The sequence below is a fragment of the Spermophilus citellus genome (genome assembly GCF_964194105.1).
Source record: "Spermophilus citellus genome assembly, chromosome: 4".
In the NCBI taxonomy this organism is placed as follows: domain Eukaryota; kingdom Metazoa; phylum Chordata; class Mammalia; order Rodentia; family Sciuridae; genus Spermophilus; species Spermophilus citellus.
In genome coordinates, this window is record NC_138185.1 from 31797885 (window position 1) to 31810894 (window position 13010).

A 13010-nucleotide genomic window follows, 5' to 3' on the forward strand; every position below is an offset into this window, starting at 1 on the left:
CACTATCCCTACAAGATCTCCTTTTAACCACTCCCCACTCCAGAAAACTCATCTTACATAATTATGCATATCTCATAGGATTTTTAAAGTATTTTTTAAGTATTTTTGAATTAAGTCCATAAGCATTTTGAGTATGCTTATATCTTCATTTTTGCAACTCTTACAACATAATGCTATGGAAAAGTGGTGAATAGGGCTGGGGATGTGGCTCAAACGGTAGCACGCTTGCCTGGCATGCGTGCGGCCCGGGTTCGATCCTCAGCACCACATACCAACAAAGATGTTGTGTCCGCTGAGAACTAAAAAATAAATATTAAAAAAAAATTCTCTCTCTCTCTCTCCTCTCTCACTCTCTCTTTAAAAAAAAAAAGAAAAGAAAAGTGGTGAATAAATAAATATTACATAAAACTTAAAACAAATATAAAGCAAACAGTAATTTTCCATTGTATGACCTTTTTTTTACCATTGTATGACCTTTTTTTAAATTTTAACTATGAACAAATTGAAATAATTATTTATTGTAGAATAATCTATCTTACAAAATTTGGAACTTGACCAAAGAAAAATATTTTTTGTCCATATTATTCTACTGTGATTGTAGGCATTTGTGGAATAGATGAATTTGATAAGATGGGGAACCAACATCAAGCCTTGTTAGAAGCCATGGAACAGCAAAGTATTAGCCTTGCTAAGGCTGGTGTGGTTTGTAGCCTTCCTGCAAGAACTTCCATTATTGCTGCTGCAAATCCAGTTGGGGGACACTACAATAAAGCCAAAACAGTTTCTGAGAATTTGAAGTAAGTCTTTTCAAACTCAAATATTTATGACTTTAAGATCATGAACCCTTATAAACCAATAAAAAGATAATAGGATATAAATGGATAGTTCACAGAAGTTAAAAGTTCCAGTATACAAAATGTGCTTGAGTAGTGGAAATTAAAAACAATGTAGTACCATTGATAGCTACCAGATGGACAAATATTTTAAATTTCAACAGTCATTATTGGCAAAGGAGTGGGGAAATGGGTTCTCAAATACACCATTAGTATTTTGAGGGAAGACCTGCTATGTTTATCACAATGTTGTAAATATATAATCACATTTGCTTCAACCATTTTACTTTTGGGAGTCTTGGTCACAGAAAAAAGGCATAAAGATATACTTTAGGGTGGCTATTGAACCACTCTTATCACTGGGAAAAAAACAGAATACTTAAAACCATATTAAAATTGCACAGTAGAGAGTAGCAATTTAAGAATGAAAGTGGCTTTGAATGTACTGATAGAAAAACATTTTTATGCTTTGTTATTGAGAAGACCATGTTACATACTTACAAATATATTGTGATCTCACTTTTTTAAAAAACAATGTTTATAGGTTAAGCATGTGTACTTTCTCTTCTAATTAGTTTTGAAGAGTCTGGATGAAATATGGAAAGTGGAAAACAGATTTAAGTATTGCAAAAGTGAGAAAAAGACTAGAGTACTTCATATGAAAAATTAGAACCTTAAATCTAGTGAGGGGAGAAAGCTAATTTTCTAGTTTTTAAAATTTTATTTATTTATATTTGGGGGGGTGGGTACTAGTATTGAACTCAGGGGCACTCAACCACTGAGCTACATCCCCAGCCTTATTTTATTTAGAGATGGGGTCTCTCACTGAGTTGCTTGGTGACTCACTGTTGCTGAGGTTGGCTTTGAACTCACGACCCTCCAGCTTCAGCCTCCCAAGCTAGTGGGATTACAAGCGTGAGCCACTGCATCTGGCCTTATTATTTATGTTTTTGAGATGAAGATCTCATTGTGTGGCCCAGGCTGGTCTTGAACTCAGGGCTCAAGTGAACCTTCTGTGTTAGCCTCTCCAGTAACTGGAGTGTAACATCAGTGTGTAACATCACCCTGGCTAACTTCTTAAAATTTAATGATTTATACTTCATATAAAAATAGTCTTTGATACATCATTAAATACACAATTATACTTGAGGATCTGGAGCATTTCCATGCTACCACCACCAAAAATGTCAATCTATTAGGAATTTTTCTTTAGTGAAGTATTATAAAAATCAGAAAGGTCCTCTTGAATAAAAATATAGCATACTTGGACTCTGATTTTAGTGGCATCATAGACCTGTTTTGGAGCCTTCATCACATTGTTCAGTCGCTCCAGATTTCATTTCTCATGTCTTTTAATTAATTAATTAATTTTAATTAGGTATGCATGACAACAATGCATTTTGATTCATTGTACACAATTGCAGCACAACTTACATTTCTATGGTTGTACACAATGTAGTGACATCGTAAGTGCAGTCATACATGTACCTAAGGTAATAATGTCCATTTCATTCCACCATCTTTCCTGCCCCCTTGCACCCTCCCCTCTCTACCCTCCTTCCCTTTTGCCCAACCAAAGTTCCTCCATTTTTTTCCCATGCCTCCCCCATATACATTATGGATTAGCATCCACTTATCAGAGAGAACATTTGGTCTTTCGTTTTTTGGGATTGGCTTACTTTGCTTAGCATGATATTCTCCAACTCCATCCATTTACCTGCAAATGCCATGATTTTATTCTCTTTTAATGCTGAATTATATTTCATTGTGTATATATACCATAGTTTCCTTATCCATTCATCTATTGAAGGGCATCTAGGTTGCTTCCACAGTTTAGCTATTGTGAATTAAGCTGAAGTTACCTGGATTGATGGGTTCAGAGAAGATAACTAAATAGAACATTTTGCATTTTCTTTCTAATGACTAATAGACTTTGAAGAAAAAGTAGGTTTTTGCTTCTTAATGAGACAAGTACTTTGAGAATCTCAATGTTTTGGTTAGAAAAAAGATATAAAAGCTTAAGACTCAATTAAATACAGCCTCTGATAGAAAATATAACATTGCCAGTTAGTAATAATAGAACATAAAGGAGAAGTGGTTTTGAGGGTATGGAAAGGGCAATGTATCCTCAGCCTACCAAGGTTAGGGTCATCTTTGTCTCATGCATATACTGAAGGTTGTAATAGATATGTTGAATCCAAAAAACTATTTGCTGGTGTCTTTAACCTAAAGCTTGATTTAAGTTCTACATGGAACTTGGGCACTAAACAAGTGAGTAAATAGTAATCTAGTTGTTTTGATTCCAATCATTGTTTCTTCTTTCTTTCATACTTCCTAGAATGGGGAGTGCCCTACTATCCAGATTCGATTTGGTCTTTATCCTGTTAGATACCCCAAATGAGCAGCACGATCACTTACTCTCTGAACATGTGATTGCAATAAGAGCTGGAAAGCAGAGAACTGTTAGCAGTGCCACAGTAGCTCGTATGAATAGTCAAGATTCAAATACTTCCATACTTGAAGTGGTTTCTGAGAAACCATTATCAGAAAGACTAAAGGTATACATGTTTTTCCTTAATCCTTCAGTTTGGTTCTATTTGAATGTTCAGTGTGTGATGGAAGCTGGGTTTATGGCACCATAATGGGACCTAGATTCAATTCCCAGCAACCAAAAAGAGATTAAAAAAAAAAAAAGTTCAGTGTTTGGTTTATGGTAGAGCAATAATATATAAACTTTCATACAATGATACTAGAGTTTATGTAAACTTTGAAATCATCTAAGTCAGTGAGAATGAGAACTACAGCTATAATGTTTTCTTTGTTTAGAAGTACATATTTTAGAATTATATATTTCTCTAAACAAGTTATTTTAGCAAGAAGATTTTATTGCTGCTTATTCTGTAATCTTGGGCCTTTCTATCATGCTTTAGGTGGTTCCTGGAGAAACAATAGATCTGATTCCTCACCAGCTATTGAGAAAGTACATTGGCTATGCTCGACAGTATGTCTACCCAAGGCTGTCCAAAGAAGCTGCTCAAGTTCTTCAAGATTTCTACCTGGAGCTCCGGAAACAGAGCCAGCGGTTAAATAGCTCACCAATCACTACTAGGCAGCTGGAATCTTTGATCCGTCTAACAGAGGTTTGTTAATTTTGCATTCATACTTTTTTTTTTTTTTTTTTGGCAATAAGAGGGTAGATGTAATTTCCATTTTGATCAAATTGCTGCACAACTGACTTAGTTTTTCTTCCTATGGAGAGATGTTAAAAGTTGATGTATAAGTGTTTAAAAAGATTAGTCACAACTGTAACATGTCAACATATAGTGATTTCTTTCTAGGCACTGGACCAGTTATTTACACTATGTAACTTTTCTTTTTCTTTGGAACATTTGACCACTGAGCCACATCCCCAGCCCTATTTTGTATTTTATTTAGAGACAGTGTCTCACTGAGTTGCTTAGTGCCTCACTGTTGCTGAGGCTGGTTTTGAACTCTCAATCCTCCTGCCTCAGCCTCCCAAGCCACTGGGATTACCGGCATGTGCCACCATGCCCAGCCCTTATTTTTTTTAATGGCACTTAGGAAATTCCTCAAGTGTCTGAAAAGTCCATGTTGGGTATTTGGTAACATGAAATGTGCCAAGTACTTAGGTGTTTGATTTGATTACCTAATAGGTCTGTAAGGATAATACCTATTTTTCTAACAGCAATATCTTTTCATTTCACATTTTGGGATGCTACAGGAATTTTGGTAGTTAAAACAATAAAATCTTCTGAAATGAACACTCTTAGAAAAAGATGTAAGTAGGTAGGAATAAGTTTTATCAGTATTTTAAATATGTTATTTTTATACTCAAGCTTTTTAATTATTTTTGTAATTCTGACTTTTCCTATCTCCCTCAAAAGTCAGTTGTTATGTACAGTGAATAAATAAGTTAGACATAGCATACATGCTCAAACAGTAGTAAACATATTTTAAAATTCTTGTTTCTTTTCAAAGGCACGAGCAAGGTTAGAATTAAGAGAGGAAGCAACCAAAGAAGATGCTGAGGATATAGTTCAAATTATGAAATATAGGTGAGTTTAAAATTTTAAATGCTTTTAAAATGAAAAGATAGTTATCTATCTTCCCATCTCAAATTATATTGTTAATAAGGTTATTTAGCCTATGAGATTATTTATTTTCCTTCAAAGAAATTATACTTTCTTGGTTTAAAATATTTCTGGCTGTGTAAATCTTTAGGTAATTTTTGAGCTTGGTGTGGTATTTCATGCCTATAATCCCAGCAACTTGGGAGGTTGATGCAGAAGGATTGTAAGCTAGGAAAATTTAGGGAGACCTTTGTCTCAAGAAAAAAAAAAAAAGGTTGGGGATGTAGCTCAGTGGTAGAGTGCCTCTGGGTTCAATCTCTAGTACTGAAGTTGGCGGGGAGAGTTAAAAAAAAGAAAAAACAAATTTAATGGGTAATACATTCACATGGTTCTGAAATTTAAAAAAAACATATTTTGAGAATGCTTATTTTTATCCCATTTACCACTCATCCTTCTCCTCTGAGACACCCATTACTTCCCCTTAAATAGCATACTGTTTACACTGTTCTGTACCATTTTTAAATTTAAAGCTGTATCCATAGATCATTCTTTATTAATAGGGAACTTTTTAAATAGTTACATAGTATTCTGTTGTAAGATACATTGTAGTTTATTTAATCAGTCCCTCATTGCTAGATTCATGAATATTTTTGATTCTTGGCTATTAGAAACAGTGCTACATAAGTAATATTCTATATAAGATGCTTCACTTGTGGGTATATTGTATTTTAATATATTCTTAAAAGTGATATTACTGGCTGGGGATGTGGCTCAAGCGGTAGCGCGCTCGCCTGGCATGCGTGCCGCCCGGGTTCGATCCTCAGCACCACATACCAACAAAGATGTTGTGTCCGCCAAGAACTAAAAAATAAATATTAAAAATTCTCATTCTCTCTCTCTCTCTCTCTCTCTCTCCCCTCTCTCACTCTCTCTTTAAAAAAAAAAACATTCATTCCATAACATTTAAAAAAAAAAAGTGATATTACTGCTTACAAGGTAATTATATTTCAATTTTGATAAACAGTGCTCTCTTGTATCCTTTGCATTTTTTATCATTAGGCAGATCATGATTTTTAGAAGGTAGAAAAGTTTTTATTTTAATTGAGTATATATGGATACCTTAGACATGTATTTATTTTTTTAATCAGCAAAAGTAAAAGCTAATTATTTTAGTGTTCTTTTTCCCCCCAAATTTTAAATTTTAAATACATTTATAATAAAATTCAAAATTCCAAAGTTAAAAATTAGGTAGTAGAAAAGCTTTCTTCTTAACCTGCTTAATAGCTATCCAGTTCTTCCTCCTCCTGCCTTAGTAGCAACAAATATTACCAATTTTTTGTGTGACTTACAGATACAAAATACTCATCACAACTACATATGTGTATTTTCTTTTTTCCCCTTTGCAGACAGATGGTTGCATACCATATGCAATTGTATATTATATATGAATATTGTATATATTGTATATGTATATTGTATATAAACATTGATTTCATTTAGAATGTATTTTGGTTATTGTTCCATATCACTGCCTAGAAGAGTTCCACCCTCATGTTCACAACTTTATCATAATTTAGGTATTAATTTTATTTTTTCAATATGCTCTCACAGCAAATAAAATTTAAATCAATTAGGATTCTATTTTTCCAAGGCCAAAAGTATGTTAAAGATTATTTTATCTTACGCTAAGTCGTTTCTATTTCATCAAAGGTAGATGTATTAGTTTTCTAGTTGCTGATATTCTGGGGCTTGCATTGTGTCAGAACTAGGTGGCTTTGCCCAGTTGTTTCTCTTTGTGAATTATAGTGCCTCACAGCTGGAAAAACAAGGCTGTAGAGTCCAATCTGGAGCTGCTAGGCAAGTTAGACTCTGCTCTCAGTCTCTTGTATAAAACACACCACAAAGGATTGTGCTCTGATGTGTCTTCAGTGATGCTATTGAAGGTGATAAATGTGGTTCTGGCACAGTAGTGGACACTCAATGACACTATTTAGTCTCAGTGCCAGCTTTGATATTGAGAATATCCCCTCTTTCCTCTGGCTCATACCATAAACTGAACCCTTCAAAAACTGGCAAATTTTGGATCCCATATTAGAAGATTGCAAAATTAAACCATCAAAGAATTTCTAGGGTCTAATTCTCAGTGCTGTCATTCTAAATTGTGCAACAGCCCTCAACTAGAGAACCTTTTTTCTCTTTCCTAATGGGGAAAGACTTTATCTAGTTTTCTTTATCCTCAGTCTGGTACTGCCTCATACATGGAGGTTGCTTGGTTCCCTCAGCTGTCTCTGCAGGTATGCATATGATTAGAAGAGAACCCAAACTGCCTCCTGAAGGCCTGAGCAATAATCTGAGCTTGTTTTTTTCTCTTATAAGCAGCCTATAGAAGAGGAGGGACTTTTTCTTTAATTCAGTATGTTAGAATTTGTCAGCAACAGTGAGGATAGAGAATGGATTGCAAATGATTTGAATTGTGTGCAGCATTATTTCCATGGTAGACCCAGTTAAACATATTGAGATTACATTGGATTATCTGTTTTCTATACTAAATGTGCTTTCTCCTTAGCCTATGAGAGCAGGGACCTTCTCAGTCTCATTTACCACAGTGTATTTCCAAGACCCAGAATCATGCCTGGCACACAGTAGGCCCTCATTTAATGCTAAAAGTGAGCTTAGTAATCATTGTTCATTCTTTAAATTTTCTGTTTTAGAGTTTCTTATCTCTTCAGCTTCATTGAAGGTTTGCCCTTAAAGTGGTTTTTGAAACTGTAAAATTACATTTTAATTGGGAAGCCTAAGCTTGACTAAAAAAAATCTAAACTGTGACATAGTTCATCTGAGTTAGCAGGGCACATAGCTGTATATTTTTTGAAAATTAAATGTTTGCATTTAGTAAATGGTACATATAAGATTCTTCTAAAATTGAAAATATACTAGGAAACATAACAGAATAGAGCAACCTTTAAAGGTTGGAGATTATTTTGAGTTTTTTTCTATTTCAGGAAAGTAGCTCAAATATCTTACATATTTTTATTCATATCTGCAACATTGTAGCATGGATTAAAATTCTAAATATGCCACTTATTAGTTGTGTGACCTTTGGCAAGTCACTTAACCTTACCAAGACTTTGTGTCTTCATATGTACAATGGAAATAATAGTCTCTAAATCATAGGGCTTGGGGAAGGATTAAATTGGATAGCCTATGGTAAAAAATATATATAATTAAGGTTAGTGTTACCTAATTATTAACCTAAAGCATTTTGACACCTTATAAGAAGCATACTATAATCATAAAAGCCTAAGTAAAAGCATGCTTTTCAGAGAAGAAAATACTCATCATAAGTTTTATTGTTTTATTATAGTCTTATATTCCTATTAGTTCAGTTTGTTTTCTTTAATATAGGCTATTATCTGTTCAAGGAACACCGTGAAAGTTTATTGTTAGTGACTGTTAGGGTTTGTAAACAAGTCAGGATGGCGCCTGGCATTTTGCCAGAGGGAGTTTGTGAAGTAACACCAGCAAGCCATTAAGTGTGGAGATTCCTTATTGGTTGACTGCTGTATCTAGTTTATGTTAATTAAGATAAGCTGTGTGTAATGTATATATACCCCTCCTGTCCTACAATAAACTACTCCCACTCCTGCTGTATCAATGTACACAAGTTGCTCGTCACCCCCGGTTATTTTGCTGCAGCCGGGCTGCGGCAAGTGACTTTAAGATCATTCCTATGAGCTTCATAAGTGCAGGGATTGTACCTGTCTTGTTCACCAATATAAACCCACTGCCTAGCAGGTGACTGATACATAGTTGATTAATTTCTGATTAAATAACATCTTTGCTTCTTAACCTGGCTATGAGTTTGAATCTGTTTCATTGTACAGTTAGGGAATTGGCAATAAAGCTAGGTTATAGGCTGGTTAATTTAATCTCTAACTGGTGTTTTCAGACTTCCAGCTAAAACTCACTGTCAAGTGCATATTTCTTTCTTTGGTGATATTGTAAAAATAAGAGAAAGTGAAAGAGAGCTGGAGGTAATATCTAACCATCATTACTGCGCATCAGCATAAACCTAGTTCATTTGTAGAGTATTTTAAAATGTCTTTTCTTTGCCAGATGCCGCCTCTCTAGGAAATAGGAACATATCTTTACCAAATAAAACCTAAATTTATTATGTTTAGAATTTCTTCTTTTAATAATTTAAAAAGAATGTTTCAGGTGTTGTTGTAGTTTATCAACTCTGCTTTTATGTGTTTCTCTTTTCAAATTTAAAATTTTCTTAAAAGCAGTTGTAACTGTGTCCAAAATGTTCTTATCCTAAACAAATCTATACCATACTGGATTTCAAAGTGGTCACTCAAAAAATAAGTGAGAGTCTCATGGCTACTTCCAGGTTTTTCTGTTTTTTTCTTTTTCTTCTTCTTTTTTTTTGTACTAGAGATTGAACCCAGGGGTGCTTTACCACTGAGTTATATCCGCAGCCCTTTCTAATTTTTTATGTTTTGTTTTGAAACAGGTTTTTGCTAAGTTTCTAAGGCTGGCCTTGAAGTTGTGATCCTACCTCAGCCTCCCATGTCGCTGGGATACACTTAGAAACCCAGAACAAAAATTCCTATAGCCATGCTATATTGGATAACATTTTCTTTCCCTTTCCTTAAGCATGCTAGGAACTTACTCTGATGAATTTGGAAACCTAGATTTTGAGCGATCACAGCATGGCTCTGGAATGAGCAATAGGTCAACAGCAAAAAGATTTATTTCTGCTCTCAACAGCATTGCTGAAAGAACTTATAATAATCTGTTTCAATTCCATCAACTTCGGCAGATTGCCAAAGAGCTAAATATTCAGGTATGATAAACTAAATACTTAATCTTTTTTTATTAATAATTTCAGGAGTCTCATTAATGTATAATAGAACAAAAACAGTTTTTATTTAAGATTTATACCTACCTCTTTACAAAGTTCCTTCAACATCTTCATAGCTAGAGGGAAGCATCATAGCAAGACCCAGTCTCCATATGGGGATTGCTGACAATCCCTGTGGGCAAGTCATCTTATTGTCTTTGAACCTCAGTTTCTTCACCTGTTATATGTACATCATTCCATCCGTTCTTCCTATTTCAGAGTTCTAGGGAAAAATCAATGTAATTGCATTTTTAAACATGTAAAACAGTTTACATGTTTTGGTAAAATTACTTAATTTTAAAAGCTAGTCTAATTTTTGTTTTTACACTAAAAATATACTGAGGTACAGTAAAAAGTACAAATAATTTTATTTCCCCAAGAAACTTGATAATTACATATTACTATTGGAGAGATTAAAAAGTCATATTTTGGCCTATTACTTAACAGGCTAATTTTTTTTTTGATGTTTTCTTCCAGGTTGCTGATTTTGAAAACTTTATTGGATCACTCAATGACCAAGGTTTCCTCTTGAAAAAAGGCCCAAAGATTTACCAGCTTCAAACTATGTGAAATGGCTTTGCCATGTCAAGGACTCCATTTAAAGCTGTCTCAAAAATGAAGACTATGTAAAAAATTGTTCTGAAAGATAATGATCTAAAAGTAATACATTAGGAAGAAAGTGTTATAATATAAAAAGTGATAGTCATGTGTTAAAATTTTATAGATTCTACAAAAAACAAATTATTTACATTGTTTTATCTAAATGAAATAAATTATTTATAGTTGAAATTTTGAATTTTTTTAATATTTCAGTTTTACATATATTAGATGTTCCTCAGGGAAAACATTCAGATAATACCTAAACAAATGAGTCTGTCCATGTTCCAATAAAATTTTCAACACTAAAATCTGAATTTTATAAAACTTTCATGTTGAGAATATAAAATATTCTGAATTTTTAAAAAATAACTATTTAGTAATTATACGCAGGGTGTCTGATTTGACCCACAGGCTAGTTTTTGTAGACTCTTGGTTGCAAGCAGTAGAACTTGATTAAGTAAGAGAAGAAGTTTTGGGTAAGAATTTTGGTTACCTTACAGAATTGTAAGAAGGCAGATGATCCAAGAGGATAAGCTTCCAGAAGCAATTTGTAAAACCATGCCTTAGAACTGGCCTGTAAAGGAAACTGCTACCACCCTACTGCCACACTGGATGCTGAATAGGAATGTGCTACAGCCCCTATGCCCCACTGATGTCACTTACATACCAGGAACCTCTGCAGAAAGACTAAAGAATACTCCGTACCCACACCAGAAGAGCAACAAAGGGATTCTTCATGGGCATCTTTAAATTGCTGAATTCTAAAGAGAAGCCTCATCCAGAAACAATTAAAGAAGGCTTTTCATAGGATGCTAGGGAGTTTTCCCAGTTCTACTTCAGGAGACTGGACCACTTATGTCAGAATTTTCCACATTTTGTGAGTGAATTAAAATGGAACTAGGCTGCCAGCCAAACTAGCATTTGTGTATGTAGCCAGCAAACACTCTTAACATACAGGCAGTGTGAGCCATTTGGAAAATACTAAAACTCAGCAAACCAGATGAATGAAAAAAAATTTTTATTAAAAAAACAATGTACATTGAATATTTAAACAATAATAAGATCGAAACTAAAATGAATGTGGGATTAATATTCAATGTGAATATTAAAAGCTGATTTTTTGAAAAGGTAGATGGTAATGTAACTATGTCTTTAAAGACTAAACAGACTTAGTATGTTTCATAAGAACTCAAGAGATGACATCAAAAGTAGTAGACATTAAAAAGGAAATGGGGGGCTGGGGATGTGGCTCAAGCGGTAGCGCGCTCGCCTGGCATGCGTGCGGCCCGGGTTCGATCCTCAGCACCACATACCAACAAAGATGTGTCCGCCGAGAACTAAAAAATAAATATTAAAAAAATTCTCTCTCTCTCCCTCTCCCTCCCTCTCTCACTCTCTCTTTAAAAAAAAAAAAAAAAAGAGGAAATAGGACCTTTTGGATCTTTGAAAGATCAAAGGGTAATAATATTAGGTAAAGTTATAGGGAAAAAGATGATTATAAACCCAATTTATCAGAAGAAATGTTTCCATATTCTTTTAGAATCTGTATTGTCTATTTGGCATCCACTAATTACAGGGCCAAACTAACAGCTAGTTGTTTACTTCTCCCTTGCAATAAGCTTAAAAGTTTTATTTCAAACCCTTCAGTCACAAACCCCCGAAGTTTATGTTTCACTTCCTGCCCAATAGGGGGCCTCCCCTCCTATAAGCTTTTATTACTAATAGTAATAAAAGCTCTGGACTAGGCTTTCCTCTCCTTCCTTCTGCCCAATTTCCCCTTACCAGGGTTATTCAAAATCCATGTCTACCAAGGAAAATTGTAAATGTCTGATTCCAGAGCTTGTTTCTACAATGCTAGAACAAAAAATTCAGTTTTTCCCTCAGTATCAGCATTTCAACATGTGCATAAGAAATTAAAGATAATCTTGATAAAATGCTCAGGTCTATAATTATGTTCAATTTCAAATGGTCTTTAAGGTCAACTTTAAAGTGGGTATGCCATCACAGACCACCCCCTGGAAGGGTGTAATGGAAGCCACAAGACCCATTCATATTGTTTGGTACAGCAGAAGATGTAGCTCCATGGTAATGGCACCTCAAATAACCAACAATGTTAATGTGTTAATATGTAACATGTTAATACTGAATACATAATAATCAATGATTAACTAATTCATGACTACTTGGGATTTTCTTAGAACAAGCAAGTTTTTTTAACCTCTAAACCTAATTGTTTTCTATAACTAAAAGTAAAGGTAATACTGGAGCCTGTGTTAGAATTGGAAGGATTAAATGAGATAATAATGCACTTTAGCCTTTATAGTAAGTTCTCTTCCGGGATAAACAATTAGCAATTTTTATTACTGACATTCTCCATTATTCCTATTTTACACCTAGATATATATGTTCATTTTAATAAAAGCAGACCACAGAGAGCTAATACTTAGGCTACACCAGACACTTGACTAATATTTTAAGCCTCCCACAAGGACCCCAAAGCTCCACATACATCTCAAAGGTTGTTTTATGTCGACCAGCCTCGGAGGATTTCACCCTGCTACTTTAGATGACGCCTGCTGT

At 34.3% G+C, this 13010-nt stretch overlaps 1 protein-coding gene across 3 annotated transcripts in view; it reads left to right on the forward strand.

Moving 5' to 3' along the window:
* MCM8 (minichromosome maintenance 8 homologous recombination repair factor) overlaps window positions 1–10619 on the forward strand; it is a 34680-nt gene extending 24061 nt beyond the window's left edge. For 2 of the 3 annotated variants that reach the window (XM_081288647.1, XM_081288646.1), the window contains exons 14-19: window positions 602–797; window positions 3172–3391; window positions 3764–3973; window positions 4833–4909; window positions 9584–9773; window positions 10308–10619. In XM_081288647.1, the coding sequence (XP_081144773.1) occupies window positions 602–797; window positions 3172–3391; window positions 3764–3973; window positions 4833–4909; window positions 9584–9773; window positions 10308–10400 (986 nt within the window). In that variant the 3' untranslated portion in view covers window positions 10401–10619. Of the gene's footprint in view, window positions 1–601; window positions 798–3171; window positions 3392–3763; window positions 3974–4832; window positions 4910–9440; window positions 9554–9583; window positions 9774–10307 lie in introns of those variants that run through there. The other variant, XM_081288648.1, reaches the window with a different exon arrangement.
* The last annotated feature ends 2391 nt before the right edge of the window (window positions 10620–13010 follow it).